This window comes from Silene latifolia, chromosome Y (assembly GCF_048544455.1).
Source record: "Silene latifolia isolate original U9 population chromosome Y, ASM4854445v1, whole genome shotgun sequence".
In the NCBI taxonomy this organism is placed as follows: Eukaryota; Viridiplantae; Streptophyta; class Magnoliopsida; order Caryophyllales; family Caryophyllaceae; genus Silene; species Silene latifolia.
In genome coordinates, this window is record NC_133538.1 from 440,319,277 (window position 1) to 440,333,948 (window position 14,672).

Sequence of the window (14,672 nt, forward strand, 5' to 3'; positions counted from 1 at the left end):
TGATGGATGATCAACATGATAGCTTAATGCTAGCTCAATGTGGGATGTCATCATTATACTGTCCTGCAAGTTGTGATTCTTTAGTGAAATTACTGCAGTAGTTTCTTTGTCATGGAAAATATCAAAAAATCTATCCTCTTTTCCTCCATTGTTTACTGTTCATGTAGAGTCGTACAATCTAGTAGTTAAATCAGATACATGGAATTTTTTGATCACAGAGTAGATGGTTTCAGGTTTGAAATAAGATCTTAATTGAGCTTTACATTTTTACGCTGGCTCAAATTGAAATTATAGTCCAAGTTTTATTTTATTTTATTTTACCTTTTATTTAAGTAGGGTGTTACTCAACTCGGTAACGCCTGGTGTCGCCCTAACACTTCCCATTAAAATAATACATTACAATAAACAAATTCAAACCAGAGAAAAAATTCAAACAAGATACAAACGAAATGTAAAAGTTCACCAAATACTTTATCACTTAAAAGTTCTATATGAGCATTAAGGGACTGAATTTTGTTTCCTATTCCTAATAACCAATAAAGGTATTTCTATATGCCTTGTAATGTGTATAAGGAGATAATATTATATCATATCACATAATTCTTACACCATAGGTTTGAATGTGGATTACACATATTACAAGTTTTAAGAATAAGAAGAAACAATTCACTCTCTTATAGCATGATGGGTCGATAAAAATTCAAGTCGTAAGCTACTGTGTAGTGGGTATTATTATATCTTAATATTTAAATATTTTGTTGGATGTCCAAAAATCATAGTAAAGTAAATATGATTTTTTTAACAACTCATCATTTTGTTTAAAATGAATTACACGGGTTAAAATAGTTTGATAGAATTTGTAGTTGTAAATTGCAATAAGCTCTAAACAAATAAATATCAGACTTTAAAATAGGTGCATGGTTATGCTAATAATAACTATAAATAGTTGCATTTTCCATATCTTTCCTTAAATATTGCTCCTCCTCACGTCAACTACCTAAACTTACTATGGCATTATACACAAACTTCATGTGAAAAAAATGTTCATGTCTACTCGCCCTTTGTTGACCAGAAATTTTTAAAAAGAAAAATAAAACTTTTTGAATCTTCTGGTTAAGTCTTGTTCGTTAGATCTCTCGAGAAATCTAGAAATATTTGGCAAGAATTAAGGTAAACAAACAAAAAAAATCGAAACACATTGATACTTTTTCGTTTTCAACATAAAAAATTTGATGATTTTCTTAGTGCAAATTTTAGTTGATCATCTCACGGTGATATAAGAAGATTTGTTTCTTAATGTGTAAACTATGTAAACAACTTCGAATTTTCCATTTTCTTTGTAACACATAAAATTTATGTATGTTTTGTAGCATAAATTCTCATGTCAAACGTACGTTTTTCTCCAAAGCTTATCGCTTCAATATACAACTCTTCGCCCTTTAGAAAGGGTAATCCCATTTTTTAGAGAGCATAAAACACGTGTCATTTCAATACAATGGCAGTATACAAAAGAGCTCATTCACGAAGGGACCTACCACAAAGGGTAACGGAGGAGCCAATATCGCATAAAAGTTCTCATTGCATGGTCACAAATGTTTTCCTAACCAACATTTTTGGGTATTGGAGGAGCGTCGGTGTTATGTGGTCTAAGAATTTAATGAATATATCTTTTAACATTGCAGTTGATGGATTTGAAGGTGACCCTATAAACCAAACAACGTGCAAGGTAGATTTAAAATCATGGCATTTTTGGGGAAGAAAAGGGTACAAGTCTTTTGAGATTGAAATTAATAACCAAGAACAACACCAACTATTTGTGTACTGGGATCTTCGGGCTGCCAAATTTGCAGGCACTAGCCCGGAGCCATGTTCAGACTACTACCTAGCACTCGTGTCAGATGAAGAGGTTGTACTTCTCTTAGGTGACTATAAAAAAAAGGCATACAAAAGAACCAAAAAACGGCCAGCCTTGATTGATGCGGTGCAATACTTGAAAAAAGAGATTGTTTACGCGAAAAAAAGCTTTGCAACAAGGGCTCGTTTTGTTGAAGGTAAGGCAGAGCATGAAGTCGTGGTCGAGAGCTCTGTAATAGGGCCTAAGGATCCAGAAATGTGGATTAGTATTGATGGCATTATTCTCATCCATGTTAATAATTTACAGTGGAAATTTCGAGGGAATGAGACAGTGGTAGTTAATAAAATACCCATCCAAGTATTTTGGGATGTCCATGCTTGGATATTTTGTAGTCCTGGATCTGGGTATGGGTTGTTCGTATTCAAACCAGGAGCCCCTCAACTAGAAACAGATAAAGAAGGAAGTAATCGGAGCGGAAATAGTGATAGTAGTTGCGGTAGTACATTTTATTCAACCCAAAGCCAAACTACATTAGTTGATTTTTGTCTTTTCTTACAAGCTTGGAAAATTGAATGAATAACAACATTTATTGATTATTAATTGAGTTCTTATATTTGGCTTGCATATATAACAATTGGCAAAAGAAGTATAAATTAGAATAATTATTAGGGACTTCTTCTTTTCAGGAGTCGAGAGACAATTCTATTAGTGACGAAAATAAAATTAGAGGTGATCGTGGGTTAAGCCATTCGGGTTTGGGTCGCGTTAGGGGAAAAACCAGACGCTTACGCGGGTTAGTTCGGGATAGCCCAAATGTGTGGGCCTATTTAGTGAGCCCAAAAGCAATCCAAATGCGTGGGTCTATTTAGTGGGCCTTAAGATTTACGACTTACTAAAGCTAAAAAATACCTTAATACCTTTAATTACATTTGTAAATACATGCTTAATTTTTAAAATTTGTACAATTGGTAAAAAAAGGGAGCTGATATTGCCACGACAGTATTCAACTGGTCCACTGGTATTTCAACTCATTGACTAAAATGCCCTTGTCTATCTTTCACCCACCTTCTAAAACTATGTAAAGTTGTAAACTTTACCAATCTTTTCTGCTCCTCTTTCACCCACAAGGAAAAAAGCCTTCTTTGTATTATCTCCATCATCATCTCTCCAAATCCCATCACCTATCTTCTCCATTTCTGCGGTTCCATGGCTTGATTTCTAAGTTATGAATCTTTAATCTTTTTATTTTCACTCAATAATTTTTAGATCAGTAACTTTATTAGCATATCTTGATCACTAAATGAGGGATTTAGGATTCCCTCCACACATATCATGTACTAATGAAAGTCCAATTCAAATTGGAATTTCAGATTCCCTAGACAATGCTTATTCTTATTGTCAGTCCATAGCTTAATTTTCGAAGCGGGTCTTCAAGGGGATTCTAGGCTAAGGTATTTCGACATAAAATGGAACTAGACGCGGGTTCTTGATTTGGGTCCGCTTTGAACCGTAGTGACGATCGCAGCGCATCTTTTGGGGTGCTTCCGTTGCGATGCATCATTGATTGATCGTACTGGTGGGTAGCTCGAATTAGCAGTTGGCTGTGCGATTTGAAGAGCTCCGATGTTAGGTTTTTTAAACGACAAAGATGGCTGTGAATTGGATTATTGGTGGGTAATTGGTAATTATGGTGATGTATAAATAATGGGTAAAGTGAGTGGAGGAGGTTAGGATACGTTAATTAATCTAATAATGAAGGCAGTAGGTGTGACTTAGATGGAAATTGACGACTTGGCTATTAAGCCAACATTTTGGTGGATGTGTACTCAAAATGACGAAGATCTTCTAAGTAGCAGGAGTGTTGGTGATTTTTGTGAAGTCAATTACCAAGGTGATTTAGTGCTCAAGATATACCAATAAAGTTACTGATTTAATAATTATCAAGTGATGATAGAAAATATTAAAGATTCATACCTTAAGAATCAAGTCATGGAACCTAAAGAAATGGAGAAGATGATCTTTGGAATGTGGAGAGACGATGACGATGGCGGGGGTGTCTTTGGCCCATCTTTTAATTAGAGTAAAGATAAATAAGGGTATTTTAGTCAATAAATACAAAAAACCAGTGGAGCAGTTGAAAAGAGTCGTGGCAATAACAGCTCCCTAAAAAAAAATATATATATAGTTGACCGCATATTAATTGCTCTTTAAAAGTAAGATAAAGATAAATATAGCCATTTTATAATGCTTAATCATATACTCGTTGATATGATTTATATTACGAAAACACCTGGTCTTATGTTCTAATGAGTATATATGCGTTTTTGAAAACTTTGTCATAATTTGGGGAGTGCTAGGGCGACACCGGGTGTTACTAAGTTTGTGTAACACCCTAATTAAATTAATAAAAATATTATAATTAATAATATAATTAATTTGTTTAACAACAAACTTAAAAGGGCAAGGATGTAATTTATAATTAATATTAAGTTTGTTAAAATCATTGACCAAATACTACTTCGTAGTTTTGCTAGTTATGGGATTTGGAGATGCAATTATTCATGCATTTGCTTCAACATAATTTATTTCCAAAAATTAATGTACATAATATATACTAGCTTTATGCATATAGTTAATCGCCATAATTTTATTCCATTGGAAAATTATAGTACCTTCATCTTATTATTATCATCAAATCATCAAGTTAATAACATATTCTATAATTTTTTTTTATCATGTCATCATCAATAATTTTGATTCTTCAAGCCTCGTTTACAATTTACATTGCGAACCATGAGAATTATAAGTACGTACTATATTGACATAAAATTACAAGTATTATATAGATATTTTTCCCCTGCGTAAATATTCCTCAAATAATTTCTATGGTCAATGATGATCGATAATTTTACTCAACTGAATAATACCTAAATCCTCCTCTCCTAAAAATTAGCATCAAATCTTGATGGTTGTTACTTTGATTATTTTATCAATAAAAAAATACAAATTTCCTATAATACCCTTTATCTTTATGTAAACAATTAAACTGAAAATGTTAAAGAATTTACGTTTATACCCTGGGTGTTACTCAAACTCAGTAACACCCGGTGTCACTATTTCATTTTCCTATTTTAATATAGTGTAGATAAATTTATATTGGATTATTTCATTTGAATAATTTATCCTATTGTTGTCCATCTTATATTAATTCATCCTTTATATTAACTCACAATAATACTAACTACCAAACGACTTTTGTAGCTTGCACTTAGCCACTTAAGTAACTTTTGGTTCCTCAAATTTTAACCTAATACTTTTCCTTTCTTCTTTTTATTCATTTCATCTTCTTCTTTTTCTTTATTATTCTTTCTTCATCTTTTTCCCCCATTACCGTCTTTCTTTTTCTTCCTTCAACAAGCAACACTCCATGCATTACCACCTTTAATTTCTTATTCTTCCTTCACCCGACGTTATATTCTTCAAATGTTTAATACTATGTACTACCACCACTTCCTACACCTTCCCTCACTTTTTTGTCCTTTAAACCGGGTTCTTTTTCCAAATAAGAGTAATTCCTTGCATCTCTTGTACTAATGCTTGCTAGATTTGTGCCTCCAACTCCTCGGCATTATTCTTAATCAATTCAATCACCAATTCAAAAGCACCCTAAATCACTAATGAAGTAAAAACCCTAACTTTTATCTAATTTCAGTTCGAAATTTTTTTAAGACCATAAAACGCACAACTAATCTTCAACATCAAGCTTTACTTGATAAAACTTTTCAACTATGGTTTTAATTCAAGACAAACGGAATCCCAACTTAAAATCGGAATAACCCTAATTACTCAAAATCCAAAATTTTCTAGATTGTGAATTGGAAAAATTTGTTAGTGCCATAAACTGCATCACCAACCTTCCTCAACAAGCATCTTCTTGACTGAGGGTTCGTAGAGAGAGTTCTAGAAAACGACTGTGCCAAACTTCAGATCTAGTTTCAACCACATCGCCGCCGTTGGAAGTGGCCGTAATCTCGCCGTTAGAGGAAGGATGAATGGCGACAGGGAAGTGAGACAAGGAATATGTGAGAGAGTGAAAAAATAAAATGGCCTTCAATTAGAAGAAGACTTTACCTGTTTAACAAGTAGCCCTTTACCTAAGTGCATAGTGGAAAGGTTGTGTAATAGTTAGTATTATTGTGAGTTAATATAAGGATGAATTAATATAAGATGGACAACATTAAAATGGATTATTCCTATGAAATAATCTATTTATATTCAAGTAATTGCAAAAACTATCTATTAGAAATCGGGTTTTGGATAATAATGGTAAAAATATTTTATTTTCTTAATCCGAATTATTAATATGATTTTTTATATTGATAATATAAATGAAGTGGATGTAGTTGGACATAATCAAGTATGTGTGTGTGTATACGCGAGCGCGTGTGTTTGAGAGAGAGAGAGAGAGAGGTATAACGATTTATTTATTTATTTGGGGTGTTATTTTTTATGAATTTTGATGATGATTGTAAAGCTGAAATATATGGTGATAGACTAATAAGATAGAGAAATGATCAAATGTGTTAAGTGAAGATGAAAAATTCTCACAAATGTGGAAGATCTTTACTATACCTATTGGCGGGCCGTCCTGTCCATTAGGTCCGCCCCGCCCGACCTGTTTCTTTAGCAGGATTGGACCATTATTTTTTACCCAAAAAATTAAGAGGGCGGGACAAGCCCGGCCCGCCTAATTAAATGGGCGGTTATGGACAACAAAAGAAAAAGCCTACGGGTCGGCATGTTATCCCTCTTTACTATTTAAATCTTGTACATTATACTCTTGTAAAAGACATTTTAAAGAAATTTTTATCAATTTTATAATGATGCGGAACACAAAAATAATAATATGTAAAATTAATATGTAAAATATAAAGGTAAAAGATATAACAGAAGTATTTATAATTGGACTAAACACCCTCCCCCCTGTTAATAGATCCTACAACCAATTGTACCCAATTGTATGCTCTAGAATTCGAGCTATATAATAAAGTTTTCGAGTTTTGTTTTAAAGAAGTTGAGTTATACCATAAAATTTCTGAACTCACTCACTTAAACATAAAAAAAGTCAACTTTATGAAAGCTCAACAAAATTACACATAAGCTCGATAAGATATAACTTGGTTGTATGATGCTATTGTACCACTGGAGGTATAATGTTATTTGTGCCCCCCCCCCCATCTCTTCTTGTAAGTGTAATCATTGGTTTAGCTTAAATCCATCAAAACAACCAACTCATGCATAAATGACACTGTCACGAAGATTGAATTATCACCTTAGTAATATTACACATGTGATATACTCGAGTAGCGGGGTGTGTCTAAGCATTAAACCCTTGTACCCATTTTAAATACTTGAAGATAAGACACACATGAGTAAAAACAACTCGAAAAAATTATTTCCAACATTAATTTAGAAGCCTTGTGTCCATATCCATCCATGAGCACATTTAAAGTCAAGCCAAACTTCTTAAAGTGACAAAACTTGATACTTACATAGGTGAGTCTTTTCATGTGCGCCTGGAATCGCACTTTGTCAAAGACTCGTTAAGAAGATAAGCTTCAACCTAAGCATGCAGGTATTGCACATATCTTCAGGATGATATTATCATATGCTCAAATCTAAAATAGTAAGACTTCCACATTGAATTTTGCCTCTAAAAGTGTATTAGCATATCTATTATGTAAGTTGATCTTTTGAAGGCATTTTTTATCATCAAGTTTCACCATGAAATACATAGGAAAGACAATGAAGTTTTAGCGTACATGGATGATAGGTTCTAGGTCGTCACAACCAAATCAAACCTTAATTTATACTCAAAAAACAACTAGTATAGCAGTAAGTAGAGATCGAACCCAAAGGATGATTTGTTTCAAGAGTTATCAATGCAATTAGCTATGTCTCGTGTCACGAATTGGAGTTGTGTTTGTATTCTAAACTACTACAAGAATTAACAACCAAATGTAAACAAATGAAAACTAAAGCAAGTAAATAGATGAAGATGTAAACAATATAGGGAAAACACTAGTGTGTCATGTGATTATAGGGGAGAACAAAGGGAGATTCACATATAAATGAGTCTAAAATTAATCAAAGTTGTAGTCGGATTAGGACTGAGGCTCTCAATCTTACGGACCAACCTAGGTTAAGTCGGGTTAGCTCTCGGGTACACCTGGTCTCCCTACCAACATCATGCAAGGTCTAACTACTCCTAAGGCTCTCGATCTTATAGGAGAAGTTGAATAGATAGAGATTTATGCAAGGTTGTCAATCAAACATTTTATCAAGCATAACATGTGTATTAGTTGAAACCACAACATTCAATCAATAAGATAGACTCATTAAGCATGGAGTCTACCCTCTAATCATCCCATAATCCCCAATTAACCTTAGCTAAGAGATTACTTACTACACATCGTGATTTTCATGTTAATGGTGTCATACATCATAACAAAGAAGAACATGATGATTAAGCAAAGTATTTAAAAAAGGATTAACAAAAGATTTAAGTTGAGATTAAGGGATTATATCAACTTAAGAGATGAAAAAAATAAGGAAGAACAATAGAAGAAGTCCTTAATTAGATCAATAATTGTCACCTTCTTCAATAAAAACCCAAGAAATCTTCAATTACAAGAGTAGATCAAAGACAAGAGTTGAAGTGTTGGCCCTTTAAAAGAATCGGTCGCTTTGCTAGACCCAGAGGAGCTCGTGGGGATTGGTCTTGGAATGGTCATCACTGCTCGTCAACTCGTGGATCTCCTTGATGGCTAGTTCAAGTCGAGTTGGGACTCGCTCGAGTCAATGGTCAGCCCGCTCGAGTCATGGCATTACTTGCTCGAGTCAGATGCTGGTCAGCTCGGAGTCAGTCTAGCTTTCCTCTCCCTTGGTCTTCGCTGCCCCATAACTTATGGGGATTGATCCTGTCTCGTGGGAATTGACTCTTCATTGCCCGAAAACTTTATTTTTTCATCTACCGATCTTTGGCTTTAGTCTCCGCTTGATGCTTGGCCGTTAGATACCTCCATTTAGCTCCAAAATGCTCAATTAATGTAAGGTTAGCGCTCTTTTTCTACGAATGACACAAAACCTTATAGAATAGCCAATAGGAAGCTAAAGATATATGAAATGACCCTAATTGTCACAAAAAGCATGCAATACTAGGCTATTTAGGTGACTAAAAGCGCGTAAATATGAATCACATCAATGGGATAGAAATTCAATGGCCTACGATAATATATTCAATGCGACGAACTCGGAGAAATAATAAATTCTGCTTTTGTTTCACCAAATGAAGTATTACGGAGTATTTTATGAAGCCACTTTCATTTTATGTGAGAATAAAATTTTCGGATTTTAAAAACGATATTTGGAATGGAAATGGTTTAAGAAATTTGGATTCTCTTCTTAAAATTTATTTATGCCTGAAATTAATTGACACGGTGTAACACCCCCATTTATTTAGGAGCCTTTAGTAAGACATTCCCAATAAATAGGACTGTTACCATCTCGGTTGCCCGAGGTAAATGATACAAATTAAAACAAACCAAATTACTTTAATAACTTTAACTGGAAAAAAAAATGGTTTTATTACATTGCCAACCGATTAAGTTTAAACCTTAACATTACAATTTACAACGCAGCGGAAATTACATAAATAAAGTTATATAAGTCAACTAAGTGATCTAGACAGCAACTATGGTCCACGTCGAGCTCACGTCCCAATGCTCCCAAGTCATCTAATCTTAAGCAATTGTAAATCTGCTCCCCATTTATGGTTCATCACAGGTGTCCACGAATACACTGTCAACCATGAGGTTGAGTAGAAAACTAAACAATGAATAAGAATACAGCAACCTGCAATAGCCCTGTTACACAAATAGATTCCACAATCACATTTCGTCCACATCACACCACGACACACAACCACTTCTAGACATACAGTCATACTCCACTTCTAGACACACAGTCATACTCCAGGACACACAGTTCAATGGACACACAGTCCCGCCTCAGACACACAGTCTGGTTATACTGGAGACACAGTCCCGCTTCAGATACACAGTCTGGATACACACAAAACTCATGTCCCAACGCCAACAACAATCAATAATAATGACAGTATCAGTAATATAACCAAACGAACACGATATAAAATAATGGCATAAGGCAGAAAATCTAGCTAGGCAATAAAAGATCGTTGTAAACAGTTAAACTCATCCTTCACCAATCCTCCACAACATACAATTAATCCATCTATTAGTAGTAACAGAAATAAGACAAGATTTAGTAGTTTCCTACCTTTTAGCAAATCCGCAAACACAAGCCCAGTTAGTAGTCATCTTCTACAACGCCGAAGTCTACAATTATAATAACCTATACACTAATTATTATGAACTAACAAATTAACTATTTCACTACCCATTATAAATTAATTAAGCTAACTAGTTTATTATCATTTACTCTTTCTTTAACTAATTAAGCCATTATAACTTTAATAGACTGTAACCTCACCATTGCTTACTATACATACTCAACATGGCCATTACCTCCAACCTATCCTACTCACCTTCACACACACCACGCTCACCACCAACCATCACGCACAGCACCATGGCCAACCAAAGACATAACCCCACGACCTCACCTAGCAACCAGCACCAACAACGCTACACTTCAACAACCTCGGCCAGAATACAAAATCCAAAACAGAGGACTACAGCGTCGCCGCGACGGCAACGAAACAGCCCGAGACAATTATCATTCCGCTACCCGTCAAGAAACTAAGCTGTGGTACAAATTTTGTATGATAATTCGATTCCAATGAGGATTATGGCCTTAGCGAAACTCTGCCGAAACCGACTCAAAACACAGACCCTACTGCTACTGTCCATCCCGTCGTATGAAATTAAAACGACCCCAATTTGTAATTAAGAACATCCTTAAGTGCACTCTCAACAATAAACAGCGAAGTACCTATAACCCGACTCCAAATCGAGCCGAAACAAGAGTATACGGCCTGCCAAACCCGACATCTAACCCGACTCTAAACAAACTCAATATCCAATGCTTGATTAAAAGAACACTTACCGTTATCTTGGTTAAGGAGAGGACGAAGGCATGAGTGTAGTAACGCCGACTCGCCACGCTAACTCGCTCTCGTTCTCGTTCTTGTTCTCATTCGCGCCGCTTTCGGTCTCTCTCTCTCTTTTCTTTCTTTCTTGTCTTTGCGTGAAACAATATAATACGGGGAAGGGTAGGGAAGAGTATTTATGGGTTTGCTTTCCTCATTACTCCGTATAATAATAGTAGTGCAATATTTAGTATAAGGTACAATATTAATTATTAGTATTATTATTGAAGGGGTTAGCTAAGTATTACCAAAATATTATAACAATTAAATATAATATATACTAGTGTCATAGTACTTTAACATGTCGAAATAGTTATCCCTCCGTCTCACCGCTATATTAACTGAATAATATCCTAATAATATATAACGACTACCGAGTAATTCTATTAAAAACGTTTCATATAATATATAGTTTATTCCAAAAGTACGGGGTATTACAGTCTCTCCCCCTTAAATGAAACTTCGTCCCGAAGTTCACCATACTTACCCAACTCGGATGCCCACAATGATGAACTACTATATCGAATAAAATGTCATTAAGTCTAAAAAATGTCGGGGTATTACATTCTACCTCCGTTAAAATAAACTTCGTCCCGAAGTTTCCTATTCATCCCAAATATCAACTCTGAGGTTCCGTGGTCTTATCCGAAACTCTCTCTCTCAAATACTTACTTCCGCCTTTCTCCTCTGTATCTCTCACATGGCAAAGGATCAACTGACTACTTTCCTCAAACAAGATATCAGGGTAATTATTGCTATAAGCCTCACCCTAGGTTTTACCTCAAATTCATATAGACACCCTTATTCCCTTAGGTCCCCTCAAAGACACTTCCTTTTTATAACAATCAGTAAAAGCTCCATATTTATCCCAAGTTTCGACAATTAAAAACACAATACTAACCCTGTCTTCAAACTCACCGTAAGACACAAAATCATTGTCCCATATATAATCTTTCTTGATTTCTCGTACTTCAACGACATAGCCTTTTATATATATTAAACTCCCGCTACACAAGGCATACTAGTAACCATATAGTTCAACCTGACTTCATGGCTATGCGTCATTCCCATTACACAAACACACATTCTTGTAAGCACTTTATGATTTTCCCATTAACCAAATTCTACTAACTCCAACTAGTCAACCTTTTAATCAACCAAATACTCACTTTTATCACCCAAACTATCTAATCTAAGTCAAAATAGTACTCCAATACCGAGACTATCATTCCCACTTATAAATACTTCTAGACTCTCAAAACGCTCTATAATATAACCCAGCGCTCATACAATAAAAAATAGAAAATTATATATAGGTACTATTACCGTTATTAATAGTATGTAATAAAAAAAATCCATTCCAAAACATGTCTCTCTGCACTTTCATTTTATATCCCAACCTCGTGGTCCGGTTCTAGCCATAGCTACATAGCCGTGTGCACCATCCTAAGTCCAACAACAATTCCCCATATTACTAAATCAATTTCTAAGCATTAAATACCATAAACTTAAGTACAGGATTCGAGATAACACGTTCCGCATATCACTAGACATGATACTACTATAACATCCAACCACATAATCAATATCAATGCCACAATTAAGTTCATGCCCAAGATCAAAACAATTCTCCATCTCATTCCCCATCCAATTCTCATCTTATCCAACAACGATATCAAATTCCATCATAAATATCACATGGTCAAGCTATCATTTCATTCACAATACTTACCGTAATCCACCCTATAACAATATTAGTAAAATTTATATCAAAATATTCAAATATACTATATATCTCCTTATAAATACCCCACTCCTTAAATTTTCTCTCAGGGTACCCGGTTTAAAACTGAGAGGGCCATGGTACGAATTAAGGGTGCCTTCTTAACCGCACTAAGAAGGGCACCTAACAGTTCCTACCCGGGGTTCATTTTATATAGACACATCCTAAGTTCATTATTATTCATTAGTTAGGCCTAAGGATCGTTTTGCTCTGATACCTCTTTGTAACACCCCCCATTTAATTAGGAGCCTTTAGTAAGACATTCCCAATAAATAGGACTGTTACCATCTCGGTTGCCCGAGGTAAATGATACAAATTAAAACAAACCAAAGTAGTTTAATAACTTTAACTGAAAAACAAAATGGTTTTATTAGATTGACAACCGATTAAATTTAAACCTTAACATTGCAATTTACTACGCATCGGAAAATGCATAAATAAAGTTGTATAAGTCAACTAAGTGATCTAGACAACAACTATGGTCCAAGTCGAGCTCACGTCCCAATGCTCCCAAGTCATCTAATCTTAAGCACCTGCAAATCTGCTCCCCATTTATGGTTCATCACAGGTATCCACGAATACACTGTCAACCATGAGGTTGAGTAGAAAACTAAACAATGAATAAGAATACAACAACATGCAATAGCACTGTTACACAAATAGATTCCACAATCACATTTCGTCCACTTCACAACACGGCACACAACCACTTCTAGACACACAGTCATACTCCACTTCTAGACACACATTCATACTCCAGGACACACAGTCCCGCCTCAGACACACAGTCTGGTTATACTGGACACACAGTCCAGGCTCAGATACACGGTCTGGATACACACAAAACTCATGTCCCAACTCCAACAGCAATCAATAATAATGACAGTGTCAGTAATATAACCAAACGAACACGATATAAAATAATGGCGTAAGGCAGAAAATCTAGCTAGGCAATAAAAGATCGTTGTAAATAGTTAAACTCATCCTTCACCAATCCTCCACAACATACAATTAATCTATCTTTTAGTAGTAACAGAAATAAGACAAGATTTTGAAGTTTCCTACCTTTTAGCAAATCCGCACACACAAGCCCAGTTAATAGTCATCCTCTACAACGCCGAAGTCTACAATTATAATTACATATACCCTAATTATTATGAACTAACAAATTAACTATTTCACTACCCATTATAAATTAATTAAGCTAACTAGTTTATTACCATTTCCTCTTTCTTTAACTAATTAAGCCATTATAACTTTAATAGACCGTAACCTCACCATTGCTTACTATACATACTCAACATGGCCATTACCTCCAACCTATCCTACGCACCTTCACACACACCACGCTCACCACCAACCATCACGCACAACACCATGGCCAACCAAAGACGTAACCCCACGACCTTACCTAGCAACCAGCTCCAACAACGCTACACTTCAACAACCTTGGCCAGAATACAAAATCCAAAACAGAGGACTACAGCGTTGCCGCAATGGCAACGAAACAGCCCGAGACAATTATCATTCCGCTACCCGTCAAGAAACTAAGCTGTGGTACAAATTTTGTATGATAACTCGATTCCTATGAGGATTATGGCCTTGGCGAAACTCTGCCAAAACCGACTCAAAACAGAGTCCCTACTGCTATGTCAAGCCTGTCATATGAAATTAAAACGACCCCAATTTGTAATTAAGAACATCCTTTAGTGCACTTTCAACAATAAACAGCGAAGTCCCTATAACCGACTCCCAATCGAGCCGAATCAAGAGTATACGGCCTGCCAAACCCGACATCTAACCCGACTCTAAACAAAATCAATATCCAATGCTTGATTAAAAGA

At 35.2% G+C, this 14,672-nt stretch overlaps 1 protein-coding gene across 1 annotated transcript; it reads left to right on the forward strand.

The window, feature by feature from the left end:
- Positions 1-1,058: 1,058 nt before the first annotated feature.
- Positions 1,059-2,455, forward strand: LOC141626863 (uncharacterized). Its single transcript, XM_074440461.1, has one exon. The coding sequence runs from the start codon at positions 1,496-1,498 to the stop codon at positions 2,429-2,431; it is 936 nt and encodes a 311-aa protein (XP_074296562.1). The 5' UTR covers positions 1,059-1,495; the 3' UTR covers positions 2,432-2,455.
- The last annotated feature ends 12,217 nt before the right edge of the window (positions 2,456-14,672 follow it).